At 51.3% G+C, this 19,959-nt stretch overlaps 1 protein-coding gene across 2 annotated transcripts in view; it reads right to left on the minus strand.

The window, feature by feature from the left end:
• The window catches only part of USP34 (ubiquitin specific peptidase 34), a 2,709,276-nt gene that overhangs the window by 2,069,741 nt on the left and 619,576 nt on the right, over positions 1 to 19,959 (minus strand). For both annotated transcript variants that reach the window (XM_086927486.1, XM_086927485.1), the window contains exon 23: positions 17,751 to 17,850. In XM_086927486.1, coding sequence (XP_086783612.1) covers positions 17,751 to 17,850 — 100 coding nt within the window. The remainder of the gene's footprint in view (positions 1 to 17,750; positions 17,851 to 19,959) is intronic.

Raw genomic sequence — 19,959 nt, forward strand, 5'->3', positions numbered from 1 at the left:
GCTGGACTGTTCCCATGAGGCACAGGGTCAAGGCTGATTTGCATATGGCCATGTCTGAACTGGGGTGGTGTGGAGTGCAAAAAAACGATGGATTTAGGCCTAGATCTCTGTACTGGGGCGAATGTATGACATTGTTCTGCATTCTGTCCATCAACTGTGGTTTTTTAATTTCAGGAAGCCATAAAAGTCTATTTGTGCGAGACCATGTGTGGTTTGAACTGAAGAGAAAGGTAGTGGGTTGCTTCCTACATACAAATCACTCACTAGGTTGATGCCTTTGCTAGACCAGTGTACCCATCGGAGAGGTTCTCCATTAAATTTTAGCATGGGATTATGCCATAAGGCAATGGAGGTGGATTTCTTGAACTTTAGACCTGTGTGGTGTGATTGGTCAAGTTTGAGGAGGGCCCGTCTCGTGTTTAGTAAAATGTATTTCGAATGGGGCAGATGTGAGCGGTCCATGGTGAGTAGGGCCGAGAGGGGAATATTACCAATGATTGTTCTTTCAATTTCCAGCCATACTGGGGTGTATGCTGACTCGTCGCATAACCATTGTGCGCCCTGTTTACAGAGGAACGCAGTTTGGTAATGTCTGAAGTTTGGGAGACCCAGGCCGCCTTTTTCTTTAGCCAGTTGTAGCTTTTTCATTGATATCCTGGGCTTCTTCCCTTGCCACAAAAATTTACCAAATAGCTTATCTACCTTCTGTATGAAATCTTCTGAAAAGGTCATTGGCAACATACTTGCTAAGTAATTTACCAGGGGGGTAACCATCATTTTCAGGGTTTCAGCCCTACCCCACCAGGATAAATATTTTGGAGACCAACCGTCTAGTAAATTGGAGATTTTCTTCAGTAGTGTAGTTTTGTTCATTCTTAATGTGGATATTAGCTCCCTATCAAAATCCAAACCTAAATATTTGAAGCAACCTGGTTGCCACGTCAGGCCAGAATCCCCTAGAACTTCTTTATTTCCTAGGTTGTTTAGTAACTTGACTTCCGTTTTATCTTTGTTTAATTTATATCCAGAGACCTTGGAAAACTCCTCGATAGTATTCAGGAGGGCCGGTATAGCCACATCTGCCTTCTCTGAAACAACTAAGACGTAATCCACGTAAGCCGTTATTTTTATGGTGCAATTGTTAAAAGGAATGCCTGATATATCTTTGTTGCACCTAATATGGTGTAGGAATGGTTCGATGGCCAGTAAGAACAGTGACGGGAGAGGGGGCACCCCTGTCTGGTGCCTTGGTGTAAGCGGAACGATGATGAGAAGGACCCCCCGGCTCTGACCCTTGCTGATGGACAGAAATAAAGGGACAAGACGAACAAGTTACTTACCTTCGGTAACGATATATCTGTAAGAAACATTAGTTAGTGTTAGATTCCTTACCTTAGAATATCCCCAGGCGTCAGTCTGGATCCGGAAACTTTTGCGTAGCAGTAACCCCTGCGCGTCGATAGGCGTCGTCTGCAGGCGTCCCCTGCGGCTCCGCGTCCGTCGTCGGCGTCGTGCGCCGTGATGACGTCGCTGGAGTATATAGACGCCGCCTCCGCGCGCAGACGGCAGTTCTTTGTACACAGCTTTTCCGCGCCAGATAACGCAGAGCCATGAGAGAACCAACACTGGTGCCATTTGAAACTAGGGCCCTGAAAGGGATGTCCTTAACCCTAGGTATCAGTTCGCAGAACGGGGAGGATGGGTGGGTTCGGTAAGGAATCTAACATTAACTAATGTTTCTTACAGATATATCGTTACCGAAGGTAAGTAACTTGTTCATCTGAAAGAAACACGTTAGTGTTAGATTCCTTACCTTAGAATAGATACCCCAGCAATACCAACCCCGGTGGTGGGTCTGCGAACCAATACATTCCTACACCAGAAAGTCCTGGAGGACAGAACGGCCAAAGAAGCCATCCCTCCGGACTTGACTGTCCAGGCAGTAGTGCCTCGCAAAGGTGTACAGCGAGGCCCACGTAGCCGCCTGGCAAATGTCCTGCAAGGGGACTCCCCGGCCCAGGGCAGTAGTAGCCGCCGTGGCCCGAGTGGAATGGGCCCTCAGCCCAACAGGAGGCTCCTTCCGAGCCAAAGAGTAGCACGCTTTGATGCACAGAACGACCCACGGAGAGATGGTTCGTTTACACACCGCCCGTCCTTTCTTCGCACCCACGTAGCCAACAAACAGTTGGTCATCCACCCGGAACTGGGTGTGCGATCCATATAAAATGAAAGCGCACATTTTGGGTCCAGACGATGGAGGCGCTCTTCATCCTTTGAAGGATGCGGAGGCGGGAAGAAGGAAGGGAGGGTGATGGACTGCCCGATGTGAAAAGCAGAAACTACTTTGGGCAGGAAAGAAGGTCTAGTCCTAAGAACCACCTTGTCAGGATGAATGGACAGGAAAGGGGGTTGGACAGAAAGAGCCTGGAGCTCACTCACTCTCCTGGCAGAGGTGATGGCAACCAGGAAAGCCGTCTTTAAAGTCAGGAGACGGAGAGGACAAGAATGAAGGGGCTCAAAGGGAGCACACATCAAAAAGGTTAGAACCAGGTTCAAGTCCCACTGAGGCATCACAAACGGAACAGGTGGATACATGTGTGTGATGCCCTTCAAGAATCTCGTTACAATCGGGGACTTGAACAAAGAAGGCTGATCAGGAAGCCTTAGAAAGGCTGAAAGCGCCGAAAGGTAGCCCTTGATAGTGCCCAGAGCAGAGCCCTGCTGGGCAAGAGAGAGAAGAAACAGAAGAACCTCGGAAAGAGGGGCAGAAAGAGGATCCACAGCCTTTGCTGTGCACCATGCCACAAATCTGTTCCACCGACAGGCGTATACCGACTTCATGGAGGGACGCCTGGCTGCCAGAATTACATCACAGACTTCAGGAGGCAAGTCAAATGGCCTCAACTGCCGCCGCTCAATCTCCAAGCATGGAGGTGGAGACTGGACAGGTTCGGGTGGAGGACCGTCCCCTGCTGCTGCGACAGAAGGTCCTCCTGAAGGGGCAGGCGGATCGGGGGACCGACCGACATGCTGAGTAGCTCGGGATACCAGTACCTTCGAGCCCAGTCCGGAGCCACAAGGATAACTTGGGCCCGGTCGCGCCTGATCTTCTTCAGCACTCTGGGCAGAAGTGGTATAGGCGGAAAGGCATATAACAGACCGCAACTCCACTCGCGCCGAAAGGCGTCGCCGTGCGAGTGCCGTCTTGGAAACTCCAACGCGCAGAACTGATGACATTGCGCGTTCTCTTCTGTGGCGAATAGATCTAACCAAGGCTCTCCCCATTGCAGAAGAGGCCTTGCGCCACGTCCGAGTTCAGACGCCATTCGTGATCCATCGAGCACCGACGGCTGAGTTCGTCCGCCCTGGCGTTCAGAGAACCAGCCAGGTGTTGAACCATCAAAGACACGCCCTGACGTTCCAGCCACTGCCAGAGGCGCAGAGCCTCCTGGCAAAGGGTCCACGACCCCACTCCGCCCTGTTTGTTGCAGTACCACATGGCGGTGGTGTTGTCGGTGAACACCTGCACTACACTCCCGTTGACAAAGGGGAGGAATGCCTTCAGTGCTAGACGAATCGCCCGCAGCTCCAACAGGTTGATATGGAGCCGGGACTCCGCCGGAGACCAGATGCCTCTGATCTCTGCCTCTCCCAAGTGGCCACCCCAGCCCTGGAGGGACGCGTCCATCACGACAACGTGCTCCGGTTGGGGAAGGGAGAGGGATCTGCCTCTGACCCAATCGCGGTCCGTAAGCCACCACTGCAGTTGTCTCGCAGTGCCCTCCGAGATCAAGATGTGGTCTGACAAGTTGCCCTGATGCTGGGCCCACTGAAACTTCAGGGCCCACTGCAGAGCCCGCATCCGCCACCGGGCGTGATGCACCAGAAGGATGCAGGAAGCCATCAGTCCCAGCAGCCGCAGCGTCAACCTGACCAAAACCCGGGATAGCGGCTGAAAGATGGGAATCAAAGCCTGTATATCCCGGACCCGCCGTTCCGGAGGATAAACCCGAAACTGCGCCGAGTCCAGAACTGCTCCGATGAAAAGGAGCTTTTGAGAGGGACACAGGTGTGATTTCGGCACATTGATGGAGAACCCCAGGTCGTGCAAGAGGTCTGCCGTCATCCGAAGGTGGTGGACGACTGTCTGGGGCGAGCCCGCCTTCAACAACCAGTCGTCTAGGTAGGGGAAGACTGAAACCCCTAACCTGCGCAGATGGGCTGCGACCACCGCCATCACCTTTGTGAACACCCGTGGGGCGCTGGTAAGGCCGAAGGGGAGCACGATAAACTGAAAGTGCTCCTGGCCTACCGTGAACCGCAGGTAACGCCGGTGGGCCGGCAGGACGGGGATGTGAAAATACGCATCCTGCAAGTCCAACGCTACCATCCAGTCTTGCGGGTCTAGAGCAGCCAAGACCTGAGCTAACGTCAACATCTTGAACTTCTCCTTCCGGAGGAAGCCGTTGACGTTCCTTAGATCCAAGATAGGACGTAGGCCCCCCTTGTCCTTCTTGGGTACCAGAAAGTAGTGGGAATAGCAACCACGCCCTACTTCTGGCCCAGGAACGCGCTCAATGGCCCCCTTGGCCAAGAGGGCCGTAACTTCCTCCTGCAGAAGTGTCAAGTGGTCCCCCGACACACGGTGGTTCTGCGGTGGCATGGCTGGAGGAGTAGTCTCGAAGGGGAGGGAGTAGCCCCTTCGGACGAGTTGCAGCACCCACCTGTCCGACGTAATTGTGCGCCAGTGAGCGTGGTGATGGCGAACCCTGCCACCCACTGGCGTCACATGGGGCCGAAAGCACGGACTAGGAGGATTTGGAGGCAGATGTTGCGGGGGGAGGTGTGGCCTGACCCCGCCGTTGACCCCGACCGCCGCCACGGCGGTTTCCACGGCCGCCACCGCGTTGAAAAGATTGTTGCGGCGCGTGGCTGGCAGCACGTGTGGGGACGCCCCTTCCTTGGCCACGAAAGGAGCGAAACGAACCAGTTTGCTGGCGCTGGGTCGAAAGACCCAAGGACTTGGCCGTGACCCTGGAGTCCTTGAAGCGTCCCAGCGCGTGGTCCGCCTTGTCACCAAAGAGGCGACAGCCATCGAACGACATGTCCATCAAGGCATTTTGGACGTCTGCCGAAAAGTTGGCGGATCTCAGCCAGGCGTGGCGACGAATCGCCACGATCGTTGACATAGCTCTGCCCAGCGAGTCGGTCGTATCAAGACCACACCGTATGGAATATTTAGCTGCGTCTCGGCCCTCAGCCACAGCCTTGCCGAGCTTCGCCCGCACCTCCATGGGGCATTCTGGCAGCACTTCCGCGACCGTGTCCCACACAGAGTGGGTGTAGCGGCCCAAGAGGCATGCGGTGTTGCAAGACCGCAGTCCCAGACTCAGGGACGAGAAGACATTCTTACCATACTGGTCATACCTCTTGGATTCCCGATCGGGCGGGGCCGACAGGAATGCGGTCTGGGAGGTAGAGGCCTGGATCACCAGACTCTCGGGAGTGGGATGGGTGGACAGGAATTTGGGGTCGTCCGGACAAGGACGGTGGCGTCTGGCCACGTTCCGATCAACAGGCGAACCTGAAGCGGGCCTGGACCACGTGCCCAACAGAACGTCTGACAAGGCTTCGTTAAACGGTAGCAGTGGCTCCTGTGGGCATGACTGCGGTTTGAAGACCTCAGTGAGGATGTTAGGCCTCACGGCCGCGACGGGGAGCTCAAGGTGTAAGGCCTTGGCAGCCCTCATCAGCACCACTGAATACGCAGCTCCCTCCTCCGACGCCACGGAAGGAGGAGAGACAAAGCCAGGGTTAGGAGAGTCGTCCAGACCACTGGCGTCCCCCAAATCACCTGTCCAGTCCGGGTCATACTGGCACTCGCGTGACAGAGGGTCCTCAGACCCCTCCCAACCTTCCCCGTACTCTTCATCATCTCCATACTCGGAGTCAACGATGTAGACCGGCTCCTCGGGGTTCACAGGCCCCATCGGCGTCGAGCCCGGCGTCGATCGACGCCGGTTCGACTCCGCGTCCGGATTCGGGGAGGGAATGGGGACGGCGCCGGCCGAAGCCGGCACAGGAGAACCGGCGCCGCGCGGGGGCGGCGTCGGGGGCAACCCCGATGGAATCGGCGCCGGACCAGCCGGAAGGCCAGCCGGCGTCGACCCCGAAGGCCCTTGCGGCGCCGGGGTCGGAGCCGTCGGCGGCACCGGAGCACCCGATGGTGTCGAGTCAGGGACACCCGACCCGCCAGGGCCCCCGGACGGTAGCACCGGGCCCGAAGGCGCCGTAGGCCCTGTCGGAGAACTGAGCGCCCTTATGGCCATGAGGAACGCCTCAATCTCCTCAGGCGTCGCACCGTGCCCAGGGACCGGAGGGTATGGGGCAGGCCGCGCCGGCGACTCTCGCGGAGCCGCGGGGTTGGGGTCACCCAAACCCCCGGCCGCGTCGCGGGGGAGTCGGGGGTACGATGATGACGCCCCGACTGCTAGTGTTTCTTACCTGACGAGCCCGACGAATGGTGACGACTTCCGGAGCGCTCGGCGCGGCTCCGCGACCGCTCCCTCGAACGCTCCCTGGACCTCCGGCCGGACCGAGACCGCTCCCGACGCGGGGCCGACACCCGGAGCTCAAGCAGCTTGCGGGACCGCTCCCGTCTAGCCTTGTTAGTGAGAGCCCGGCAGTCGACGCAGGCGTCCACGTCGTGGTCGGGGCCCAGGCACCGGAGACAGAGTCGGTGATGGTCTGTGACCGACATCGTGCGGTCACACCCGTCACAATTCTTGAAACCGGGCATCCTACCAGGCACCAAAAGAGATAGAAGTTGAACAAAGTTGGTCAAAAGACCGGAGTACTGCTCTTCAGATCTGCGCTTACTGGCGCGGAAAAAAGAAGAACGGACGTCAGCGCGCGGAGGCGGCGTCTATATACTCCAGCGACGTCATCACGGCGCACGACGCCGACGACGGACGCGGAGCCGCAGGGGACGCCTGCAGACGACGCCTACCGACGCGCAGGGGTACTGCTACGCAAAAGTTTCCGGATCCAGACTGACGCCTGGGGATATTCTAAGGTAAGGAATCTAACACTAACGTGTTTCTTTCAGATCATCCTTATAAATGATGGTCACAGATTAAATTTATTTAGAACAGCCTCCAAATACATCCAGTCCACTTTGTCAAATGCCTTCTCGGCATCGAGTGTGATTGCTGCAGTAAGGGTGGTGAGGAGCTTTGCTTTCTCTAACATGTGTGCTAGAGTCCTGGTGTTATCGCTGGAAAGCCTGTATTTCACAAACCCTGCTTGAGATGAGTGTATGAGTTTGGGTAAGACTGCCTGGAGGCGGTTGGCTAAAATTGAGGCTAAATTCTTACAGTCCAAATTGATAAGGGAAATGGGCCTATAGTTCTTGGGTAGTGTTGGATCCTTCCCTTCTTTAGGTAATACCGCAATGATGGCTTCTGATAGTGTACCTTTTGTCTCTCCTGTCTCATTGATCTCCCGGAACATGTGAAGGAGTGGTTGTGATACTACAGAGGAGAAGCATTTATAGAATCTGGCAGAAAACCCATCGGGTCCTGGGGCCTTCCCACATTTGAGCGATTTTATGGCTTTTTCTACTTCTAGGTTCGTAATTGGACTGTTAATGTCTGCTTGCTCTTCCGAGGAGAGAGACAGTAGCATGCATTCACCTAAGTAGTCTTTGATCTTGTTACTTTCGACTTCCGTGTTTTTAGCATAAAGACGTTCATAGAAGTATTTGAATATCTCTGTAATTTTAATAGGATCGGAGTGAGCCACACCAGACTGGTCCAAGATAGAGTTAATTGTGTTTTTCTGTATTTTGAATTTAAGGTAGGCTGCTAAACTTTTACCAGCTTTATTTGACTCACATAGTTTGAATCGTTTTCTTCTATTCAGCCATACACCTGCTCTCTCACTCACTATTTTATTGTACTCGTATTTTTTGTTGGCCAGCTTATTAAGTGTCTCGTCTTTCATATGTAGCAGATGCCTAGTTTCCAAAATAGATATTTATTTTTCTAGATTCTCAAGTTTCCTAGTGTGGTTTTTGTTCAAGGCAGATTTAATCTTAATAATGACCCCTCTAATTGTACTTTTTAAAGCCTCCCACCGAGTCAAGTCAGTGGTGTCACCTCTAGTGTTGTGTTCCAGATTGCAAATGCTACTTACCAGTATGCATCTGTTCTTGGCATGTAGGGCTGCTGACATTCATATCTGTGCATAGATCGCCGCCTAGTGTTGGGTCCGGATGATTGCACATTGTTGTCCTGGAAGAGTCTTCGAAGTATCACGAGATAGGTGGCTCCTCCCCTGGACTACAGTGCGCATGGGCATCGCCTCCATCCCCAGATTGTTTTTAGCCATTGGCAGAGATGGAGTGAAGTACGTGAGTGATGACCATGCTATGAGCATATATAGATATATGAATGAATACTGCAGCTGCTACAGGTGCCGGGGAGGAGGGTGGGCGATATGAATGTCAGCAGCCCTACATGCCAAGAACAGATGCATACTGGTAAGTAGCATTTGCAGTTCGAGGCATGTGGGCTGCTGAATTCATATCTGTGCATAGAATACATAGCAGTCTCTCCATTAGCGGCGGCCGCCCGTGCCAGCTGCAGCAGTCTGAAAAAGTGTTTTGAGAACAGCCTGCCCAACAGCTGCCTGCTGTTTGGAATGCACGTCTACACAGTAGTGTTTAGTGAAAGTATGTGTGGTAGACCATGTGGCTGCTCTACAGATATCTTCCAAGGGAATGTTACCTAGGAAAGCCATAGAGGCCCCCAACTTCCTGGTGGAATGGGCCCTCGGTGGGATAGTGAGAGTGCGCTTAGCTTTAGCATAACAGATCTGAATGCATTTCACGATCCACCTAGCGATCCCAGCTTTGGAGATAGCGTTTCCCTTGTGGTGTGTGGCAAAAGCAACAAAAAGCTGCTTGGTTTTGCGAAAATCTTTTGTCCTATCTACATAGTACATCAAGGCTCTCTTAACGTCAAGGGTGTGGAGCATCCGCTCCGCCAGTGTCTCTGGGTTTTGGAAAAACACCGGCAACTCAATTGTCTGGTTCATGTGGAATTGAGATACAACCTTGGGTAAGAATTTAGGGTTAGTGCGGAGCACAACCCTGTTAGCATGTACTTGGAAGAAAGGTTCTTGGATGGTGAGCGCCTGCAACTCGCTAACCCTCCGTAGCGATGTAATTGCTACTAAGAACGCCACCTTCCAAGTCAGAAACTGAAGCTCACAAGAGTGCAGTGGCTCGAAGGGAGGACCCATCAGCCTTGTAAGAACCACATTGAGGTTCCATTCCGGAGCTGGTGGGGTCCTTGGTGGAATGACTCTTTTGAGTCCTTCCAGAAAGGCCTTGATAGCAGGGACTTTAAAGAGTGACAGGTGTTGCCTATTCTGGAGGTATGCTGCCATAGCAGACAGATGAATGCGGATGGAAGAGTACGCCAAATTGCATTGATACAGGTGGAACAGGTAACAAATGATGTTTTGAATGGAGGCATCTAGCGGGTCAATATCGTGGTTAACACAGTAGATGACAAACCTCTTCCATTTAGCCGCATAACAAGCTCTAGTAGTGGGCTTCCTTGCCTCCCGAATGATGTTCATGCAATCGGGAGGTAGATTGAGGTAGCCAAACTCTAGGACTTCAGGAGCCAGATCGCCAGGTTGAGCTGTTGCGGATCTGGGTGCTGAATGTCGCCATGGCTCTGCGTCAGAAGGCTGGGAGTGAGATGAAGCCTTTGATGCGGTACCACGGAGAGTTCCAGAAACGTGGTGTATCACGGTTGGCGAGCCCACGTTGGAGCAACCAGGATGAGAGTCATCGAGTGCTGCCTGAGCTTGCGTGCCACCAGCGGTATCAGAGGTGCTGGGGGAAAAGCGTACGCAAATCTGCCTGACCAGTTCATCCACATCGCATTGCCCTGTGATTGCGGGTGTGGGAACCTGGCGGCGAAGCTTTGGCATTTTGCGTTCTCCTTTGTGGCGAACAGGTCTATCTCTGGATGACCCCACTTTTGGAAGTACGGTTGGAGTACTGACGGATGTATCTCCCACTCGTGCATTTGGTGGCTGTGCCTGCTGAGCAGGTCCGCCATCTGGTTGTCCTTGCCCGGGAGATGCTCCGCCATGAGGAAGATGTTCCTCTGAATGGCCCACTTCCACATGCTCTGAGTCAGATGAGACAGCTGTGGAGAGTGTGTGCCCCCCTGCTTCTGAATGTAGTACATGGCTGTCATGTTGTCCGTCCGGATCAACACGACCTTGTTGCACAGATGTACTTTGAACGCCTTTAAGGCCATGAAGATTGCCATCAGTTCCAACACATTGATGTGCATCTTCCTTTGCTGTAGTGTCCATAGTCCCTGCACTGTGTAGTGGAGTACATGCGCTCCCCATCCCTGGAGAGAAGCGTCCGTCGTCAGGATAATCTGCGGCACAGGCTCTTGGAATGGTCGGCCCTTGCAAAGGTTTTGTGGATTCCACCAATGCAGAGAGTTGTATGCCCGACCGCTCACCAACACTAGGTCTGTCAGTTGCCCATGAGCCTGAGTCCACTGACGTGCAAGGCACTCCTGAAGCGGACGCATATGTAGTCTCGCGTGCGGGACAATGGAGATGCAGGAGGCCATCATGCCTATCAACTGCATGAACACCTTCGCGGGAAGCGAGTGCTGAGGTCTGAATCTTTGGATCAGCGTCTGGATACTGGCGATTCTCACTGAATTTGGCTGCGCAGTGGCCGCCAGAGTATTGATTGTCGCGCCCAGATACTGTCGCACGTGGGCGGGCTGGAGATGGGACTTTGGGTAGTTCAGAGAGAATCCCAGATCGTGCAGGAGATGAATGGTGCGTGACACGTGGTCCACGCACTGCTGTTTTGTCTTTGCTTGAATGAGCCAGTCGTCCAAGTAGGGGTAGACGTGGACGTTCTGGCGACGGAGATGCGCCGCCACAGTCGCTAGGCACTTTGTAAATACCCTTGGCGCCGTGGTGACCCCGAACGGCAGAACCCTGAACTGGTAATGCTGGTCTTGAATCGTGAATCTGAGATACTTCCTGTGGGAAGAATGCAGGGGGCTATGAAAATATGCATCTTTCAGATCCAGCGTAGCCAGGAAGTCCCCCTGCTGAAGCAGAGGGAGCACTTGCTGTAACGTGAGCATATGGAAATGCTCCGAGAGAATGTACCAGTTGAGGGGCCTGAGGTCCAGGATGGGCCTGAGGGATCCGTCCTTTTTGGGGATTAGAAAATACAGGGAGTAGACCCCTGTTCCCCTTTCCTGCAATGGAACGAGCTCTATCGCCCCTTTTTGCAGCATGACTAGATCTTCCTGCTGCAACAAGGTCAAGTGCTCGCCGGACATAGGACGGCTCCTTGGGGGTATGTTTGGTGGAATGGAAGTGAGTTCCAGACAGTAACCGTACTGGATAAGAGACTTGACCCACCTGTCCGTGGTGATGGATTTCCACGCTGGCAGGAACTGCTGGAGTCTCCCCCCGACCGGTGTTGTATGGTCGGGGGGCAGTGACAAGACGTCACTGCTTGTTGGCGGTGGTGGACCTGGAGCTGTTTCCACGTCCCCTGCCCTTGACATTATTGCCTCTGTAGCCACCTCTACCCTTGTTGTTGTACGAGGTTTGGGTGTTACTCTTCTAATACTGTGTGGACTGCGATGCCTGACCCCTTGAGGTGCCTCTAGAATTTGAGCGGCGAAAGGAACCACTCCGAAACTGCTGATTTTGGAGGGCCCCCATAGACTTGGCAGTTTCCGTATCTTTTTTCATCTTTTCCAGCGTCGCATCCACCTCAGGGCCAAACAAGTGGTCAGGATTAACTGTTTGATTCAGTATTGTTGTTTGAATATCGGGTTTGAACCCCGAAATTCTCAGCCAAGCATGCCGTCTAAGCAACACACTGGTGTTGATCGCCCTGGAGGCTGTATCTGCCACATCCAGCGCACATTTTATGGATGCATTCGTGATGAGCTTTCCTTCCTGAATCAGCATTTCCCCTGCCTCCTTGTACTGGTCAGGCAAGTGTTGCAGTAGTGATTCTAAGGTGTCATAATGAGCCCTATCATAGCGTGCAAGTAGGGCCTGTATGTTAGAGATTCTCCAAATATTCGCTGCCTGTGCAGCGATTAGTTTCCCTGAGGCCTCGAAGATCTTGGAATCCTTGTCTGGGGGAGGAGCGTCACCAGTGGTCTGCGAGTTCGCCCTCTTCCTAGCGTTGGATACAACCAGCGAGTCCAGTGGCAAGTGTCCCTTGATGTATGTTGGATCCGAGGGCGCTGCCTTATATTTCTTGTCAATGCGAGGGTTGACGACACGCGCCCGGGTGGGCTCCTTGAAGACCTCCGTTGCGTGTTTGAGCACCCCCTTAAGCATTGGCAGTGTTTTGACCGACTTTTCAGCCACTGAGAAAGTGTCAAATAAAAAGTCCACATCCACGGGGTCCAAGTGCAGCTCGACATCGTGGTTAGCCGCAGCTCTTTCGATCAGAGCGTTGAAGGCCGCTGAGTCCTCTGTCGGTGACGTCTTGGCCGCAAAAAGTTGCGTGTCCTGGCCCGACTGCGGGTCCTCCGGGTCGCCTCCGGCCGACCACGGTTCGTGTTCCTCCTCCGGATCCGAGTACGCCGGATAGACGTACTCGGCGTCCTCCTCGTCCGCATCGCCTGCGGCGGAATGCGTCGGCGAGTGTCCTAGGGCTTGTGGAGACATAGGTTCCATCAGGGCCGAAGAGTCCGCAGAGTCCCTCTTATTTTTGAGAGGGATCCGAAAATGTTCCAACACCGGCTCAGTGGTAATTTTCCTCTTGAGGAGAGACAGTTTCCCAGTATTTGCGTCGATGATAACCTCTCGACGTTCCTCTTCAGCAAGCGGCTGGAGCCGAAGCTTTGACACCACTAAGGCAGCCTTCGGCGTCAATACCTCCTTCGAGGGGCCGCCAGGTTTCGGCGCGAAAGCCTCCGGCGTCGACTTTGGCGGCAGGGTAAAACGGATAGGCGTTTGCGCCTTCGCCGGCTTCGGCGTGAGCTTAGGCGCTACAGTGTCTTCATTGGGAACCACACTGTCCTTCCGTATCCGCTGCAGGGATTCCGCTACCTTCTTTGTGATGGCAGGAGAAGGCTTGACCGGCTCGAGCGATCCTCCCGCGTCAAGAGTCGGATCGATGACAGGCACCTTTTTCGGGGCCGACACCTCATGCGCCTTGTTCACAAGGGCCGGCGCCGGCCGAGCCCTGTGCGCGTCGTCGGCATGACGCTTCTTCGGAGCCGTCTTCGGGTCCCCGACCCCTTTCGGCGCCGACGCAGCCGCGTCGGTCGACTTCGCCTTCGGCGCCGACCCCGAGGGCTTCGGGTCGGCCATCTTGGCGTGGCTCTTCAAGTCGGCCATCTTGACTTTTTTGGAAGTTGACGCCTCCAGAACCTTCTGCCCGAGCGCAACTTTCACTTTCGTTTTCGCATCCGAGGGTGCGTGGCCAGATGGCTTCACTTTCGTTTTCTTCAACGGGAGTGGTGCCTCAGAAATGTCCGTGACCGGGCCCGGAGGCGGGGACGTAGGACTTATAAGTAGATCTTGGGTAAGGCCCGAAGGCGATCCCTCGACCTGGGCCGTATAAAGGGGATTGACCCCTAAGTCTGGTTGGGGATGCTCCTCCTCCGAGCTATCCCCTACGGTGGCAATAGCCCGATCGTCGTCCCCTACCTCGTCGGCGACTTCGTCAAAGTCCTCATCACCCGCGTCGTAGGCATCCCCTTCGGACGCGGGACCAGATTCCGAACCTTGTACGTCGTCCTCGTCTCCGACAGATTCTTGGAATATGTCGTCTGGTGGGGGCGCCGCGGTAGCCGAGAACTTAGCCTGGAGCCGACTGGCCCGACGAATCTTCAGAGTTTTCTTGCACCGGAATTTCGAACACGCCATGCAGCTGTCTTCGTCATGGTCCGGTGACAAGCATGTATTGCACACGGGGTGCACGTCGAGGTGTGAATATTTGGAGTTACACACCGGGCATTTCTTAAACGGTGTCCGCTCCATAGCAGAAGTGTAGTGTAGGCCCGTCCGCGCCGAAAGCACGCGGAAGGGTAGCAAGAGTTCGGAGCTTAGAGTCAGACAAGAAACCGAACGCAACTATACCGACGCTCAGCCTAAAGACCTTTTGGTCTCGAGTAGAAAGTTGAACAACTATCGGTTCCGACAGAGAGAACCGAAACACATCCGAACCCAATGGCGGAAAAAAACAATCTGGGGATGGAGGCGATGCCCATGCGCACTGTAGTCCAGGGGAGGAGCCAACTATCTCGTGATACTTCGAAGACTCTTCCAGGACAACAATGTGCAATCATCCGGACCCAACACTAGGCGGCGATCTATGCACAGATATGAATTCAGCAGCCCACATGCCTCGAACATTCCCTAATGGCCGTTTCAATGGTGGCTCGATGTTGATCTTGTTCGAGGACTTCATCCTTAAGGCGCCAAAGTGATTGGCGGGTAGATGGTTTTATATCAGAGACGGTTAGTGTGATGCAGGAGTAGTCGGATAGCACTCTCGGTTCTATCGATGTATCTTCTATTCTGGGAATTGCGTTTTTTGAAATAAATAAATAGTAGATTCGCGAAAATGAGTCGTGAGGGGAAGAGTAAAATCTGTATTCCCTCCCATCAGGATTCTGCAGTCTCCATGAGTCGACTAGATGGAATCGGTCACAGAGGTTAAGGAAGGCCTTATGTGATCTGTTACTGCGGAAAGAGCATCAGGAGTCCCTCTCTAGGGTCGGATCAAAGGGGAAGTATGAACAGCCAAATCAGGGATGCTATCAATTTGTTTTGCTAGATCTGACCAGAATTTCAAGTCACAAGTGTTTGGAGCATAGACGTTTGTAACAAAAAATTCCGTATTTTCTTTTAGTAGTTTGGTTGTGACCCACTTCCCTTTGGAGTCAGCCGTGGATGAAAATAATTCAATATTGGATTTTTTGGCTATCAAGGTTACTACCCCGTTTTTTTCCCCGACAGCCTCTGAGACAGTGACTTTGGTGAAGAATTTATTCCGAAGTGTGTGAAATTGTTTGGCATCTAGTTTGGATTCCTGCAATAATGCAAAATTGCCTTTTTGTCTGCGCAGGTAATCTAGGATTTTCTGGCGTTTGACCGGTTTATTAAGACTTTTTACATTAAGGGAGAGGACTTTCAGGTGTCCTACCTTTAACACCCCGAGGGGTGTATTAACTATGGATGTAGACATGAGCATAGGTTAGACAGATCAGAACATCCAAATAAATCATGCTAACAAAGCACCCGTGTGAAGTGACCTCCATCCAGTCTAAAGTGTGAGAGCGACCGTGGTCGGACAACTTGAGACCCTTCGGCCTGAGTATGAAGATCTCAATAGCATTCGTAATGAATGCAACATGCCTCGCAGGGTAAGAGAAAATGACTCCTGAACATTTGAGGTGCGAGCACCCTGACACTGTTATGCAACTAATAATAAAAGCATAATCCAAGACAAAGACAAGGACAAGGAACAAAAGAAAAGCCGGAACCCGCCAACACCCCCCTTCCCCCTCCCTCCCTTCTATCCCCTCCCAAGCCACCCACCCCACCCCGAACATTGCCGATGGGCATGGTGACTAGGAGAACAGCAGCGTTGTCCCTCCCATGGCCCCACCATCACATTATATCAGGAAATTTGGAACAAATTCAACGGATTGAACATTAGTTAACATATGCATACATTCCAAAATCATCTTGACCTCCGGGTACCTGTGTCATTGCAGTAGTCAGTTTTAGTCAGTGTTATGTATTTTGCAATATATTATGATAGATACTACAAAAGGACCTTTCTAATGCAGGAAAGGTTATCTCAAACGCCATGTTGGCGTAAACATGAGGTCTGTTCTTCTCTCATTTAACCTTACGCTACAAATAGACAACCTTTAAAATATAGGATATCAGCTAACAATTTGGATTATGTTTGTTACTTACTATTAAAATATTTCATTTTGCATTACTCAAAAAATTATTCAACTCCGTTTGTGTCTGAGTTGTCAGAAGACTAGCCTGCACCCATGCAATCAGATGGCTCCCAGGGAAGCGCCATTTGAGACTATGCTAGCCTGCTCCATACCTACTACGCAAAGTGAGCAAACTGAGGCAGAATCTGTAACTAAGAACCAAGATCAGTGTTAAGCCTTTCAGATATGTTGTGATAAATCCATATACTGGGCCCTGGCTGAACACTGGCTAGGATAGCATAAACCATAAAGGCATCCTAGCTCTCTGATCACCTTAGAGCTGAAGCAATGCCTGGCCTATATGGCACACTGAAGAATTCCTGGCTGCTTGATCTATAAGCTCACACTGTCAAGCCACAATCCTATTCGGTAAGGGAAAGGAGGGAGGGAGGAAAGAAGGAACGAAAAAAGGAAGGAAGGAATGAAAGAAGAAAGGAACGAAACAAGCAACTTAAGGAACGAAAGACGGAAAGAAGGAAAGAACGACGGAATGAAAGAAAGAAGGAAGAAGGTAAGAAAATTAAAGCAGATGTTTACGTATGCATTCATTAGTTTGTCACCAGGTGCCTTTACTCAAAGGGATTATGATTGCCATCAGTATTCTATCAGGAAAGACATTTTCAGCTCAAAGTACATTCAGAAAGAGAGGCAAATGTTACGCTTGTTAATCTGATGACCAGGTAGGGGAGTCAAAGGGTATTACTTTTAAGGTCATGCTTTCTATAGGAACTGCATCCTTTAAGGTCGAGTGTATTCAGCATGGGACAAATGCAAAAAATATAGTCACTGCTCAAGCATATAGTCCCAATGCTAAAAACAGTAGTGCAATCTATGAAAAATGAGACTAGGAGAGAGTGATACATGACAATCTTCACAGAAAATGCCATGTTAAATAAAAACACACAGGGCCCGATGTAGGTAATCTCGATTTACCTACTCTTAAATATCGAATCATACCGATTCGGTATTTAAGAGTAGATAAATTGGAAGTAGGCAGATGTAGGTAATTTTTCTTTTTCAATTACCCAATCTGTAAGATTTGGTATTTACCGATTCGGTAAATACCGAATCCTGCCAGGTGGAACGGGGTGTCACTTTGACACCCTGTAGCACCCCAATGTCAGGCTTGTGTGCCATGTGGCACACATACATGCCCTAAGGGCATGTCTGTGTGTCACATGGCACAGGTGTACATGCACATTGTGCATGTACACCTGAATTCGTTATTTACCCCATGCAATAGTATTACATGGTAAATAACGAATTCTTAGGGGCCTGTGGCACTGTTTAAAGCGCCACCTACATCTGCATTTACAGATTCGGTATTTTTACCGAGTCTGTATTTACCAATTCGGTAATTTTACCGATTCGGTAAATACATATTCGGTAAAAATACAGAATCTGTAAATACATGCCCCCTACATTGGAAAAGGTCTTTACCGGTCGGTAACGGCCGAATTCGACCGTTACCGACCGGTAAATGCCTTCCTACATCGGGCCCAAAAAGACACGGCATGTAACATTTTGGAATATTTCATTACTACAGCGCAATAATTACATTTACAGGACTACAACATTAATTTCACATCAAAGTGTATTACAAAATAAAAACATCTGCTGAAAGATACATTTCTATTAAAATGAACTGTTTAGATATGATCTAATCCAAAACAAAGATAAGCTCACCGTTGATGTAATAGGAGTTGATGTACTGAATAGCCGCTCGACTGACATCGCAGGAAGTTGCTCTTAGAGCAATGCCCCAGAACTGGTCCATTCCACATAACTGTTGGAAAGAATAATATTTATTATTCATTACAAACCCTTTATTCATGTAGAAAATTAGGCATTGATTTGGCCACATTTAAAGAAGATTTTTTTTTTAAGTCTTTGAATAATATTGTTTCCTATAGACCATCCAACTGTTATCAGCATTTCTGCTCAACAGTAACTTTCCACTACACTCAGAAATGTATTGCAGAAGCTTTTAAACTGTCATGTCTAGGATTGGGTGTATACCTCTGTCCTTTTTGGGGATATGAAGTAACACCCTTGAACATGTTCCTGCTCTGGAACGAAGTCCCCTGCACAGTTTTGGAGCAAGGATTGAACCTCTTGTTGAAGGGCCCATAGATGGTCTGGAGGGAGCTCATCTGGACAGGAGGGAAAAGGAGAGGGCGTTTTTTGAAAGGGTAGTGCATACTCCCTCTTCAGAAATTGCACGGCCCAAAGGTCTAAAGTAATGGCCCTCTAAGCTTGTGAAAAGGAGGATACCTGACTTCCAACGGGCTATGCGTATTTGGGCAGTATGTAACTAGGGTTGCTTCTCTGCAGTGGCTGGGAAAGAGGAAGAAGAGAAGGATGCAGGGAGTGGGACCGCCCATGTTCGTTCTTTGCCTCTTACTCTATATTGATTGTAGAGATGATTTGTTTCTTGCTCCTGCTGCTGTTGATTGGCAAACTGCTGCCCTTCCTAGAATGAGAAACCTCTGCTGAAGTTACAAAACTTTTTAAACTGACAGTGGCCTCTGGTTTGAAGACCAAGGGATCTGGCTAAGTCTTTGATGTTCTTGAATCTCTCCAGTGCAGAGTCTTGTTTTGCATCAAAGATACTAGATCAGTCGAACGAAGATCCAGCCATGTGGTCTTTACATCTGGCAAAAACCCCAAACTTCGTAACCATGTCGCAGTGAGGGCCTCCCGGAGGAGCTTTACAATGCATAGACTCCTGCCTCACACACCATTTACGGTGAGGGGGTATGAATCCAACAAGTTTGATACCAAACAGGACAGGGTTTGTTACAGCCAGTTTAGAGATGGTCATTGCATATTCACGCATAGCCACTCTGAGTATCTTAATGGCTGATGTACTTACAACCCAGGTAAATGGACTCCAAAGGCTGTAGGGGTGTCCTGCACATGCAAGGAAACCCTCACACTTCGAACAGAGAGCGCAGCCTTCAGGTTGGAAAGCCTTGCCTAAGGGGTGACATAGGTTTTAAGTGCAGTGACCTCAGATATAGGGAAACTTATATCTGTCATAAGTGGTGCTAGCACTGGCTTCCACAGGCTGCAATGGCAGGCCTGTAGTCACAATTTGAGTGTTCTCTCATGGGTGGCATAATACATGTTTCAACCCATGGGAGACCTCTGGTATACCTATGCCCTGGGTACCTTAGTACAATATACCTACCTTCCTACAGTCTCTGTGCATCTCTTCTGGAGTGGTGGGGTATCAGTAGTAGATTCTGCGGCCGAATTGAAATGGTGCCAGCCGAGATGAAGACATTGGCTAGGGCACAGGTGGTGTCAGCTTTTGCATCCATGATGCGGTCTGTGGTGCCAATGGCATTGTGACGCACCAGTAGTGTGGTCTGCGGCACAGTTTCCATTGTCTGAGAGATGCTGGAGTTCAGCCCCGAAAGGCAGAGAATGGGGAATGAATATTAGGAGTGGCATCACTCTCAGTGTTAATCCCACTGGTGGTGTTGGATTCAGGGCCAGATTCACCCAGGATACTGGAGGCAATGGGAGAAACTGCATAAACCGTACTGAGTGGTGGGGCACTGCCAAACTTACGAACGAGTAAGCCATCCAACCCATGGGGCCAGCTGCCGCTCCAGAGAGGATTCATGCCTATGCTGAACGATAAACCCCGCAGTGGTAGGCAAGATGTTTACGGCTAGATCACGGGATGAAGACCATGGGCACCATAAGTCTCAACCAAAGTCAGAGAGCCTCCACCTTGTTTGAAGTCTTCTAGGAAGAAGCCCAAGAAAAAAACACATGAATATCCCACCTCACCCGGCATCAGATCAAGAGCCAACAGCGGAATACACAGAGGGATCTGGTGCCTACAGCTCCATCTGACCTGATGCTGGTTTCAGACACTACC

The sequence above is a fragment of the Lissotriton vulgaris genome, chromosome 6 (assembly GCF_964263255.1).
Source record: "Lissotriton vulgaris chromosome 6, aLisVul1.2, whole genome shotgun sequence".
Lineage (NCBI taxonomy): Eukaryota > Metazoa > Chordata > Amphibia > Caudata > Salamandridae > Lissotriton > Lissotriton vulgaris.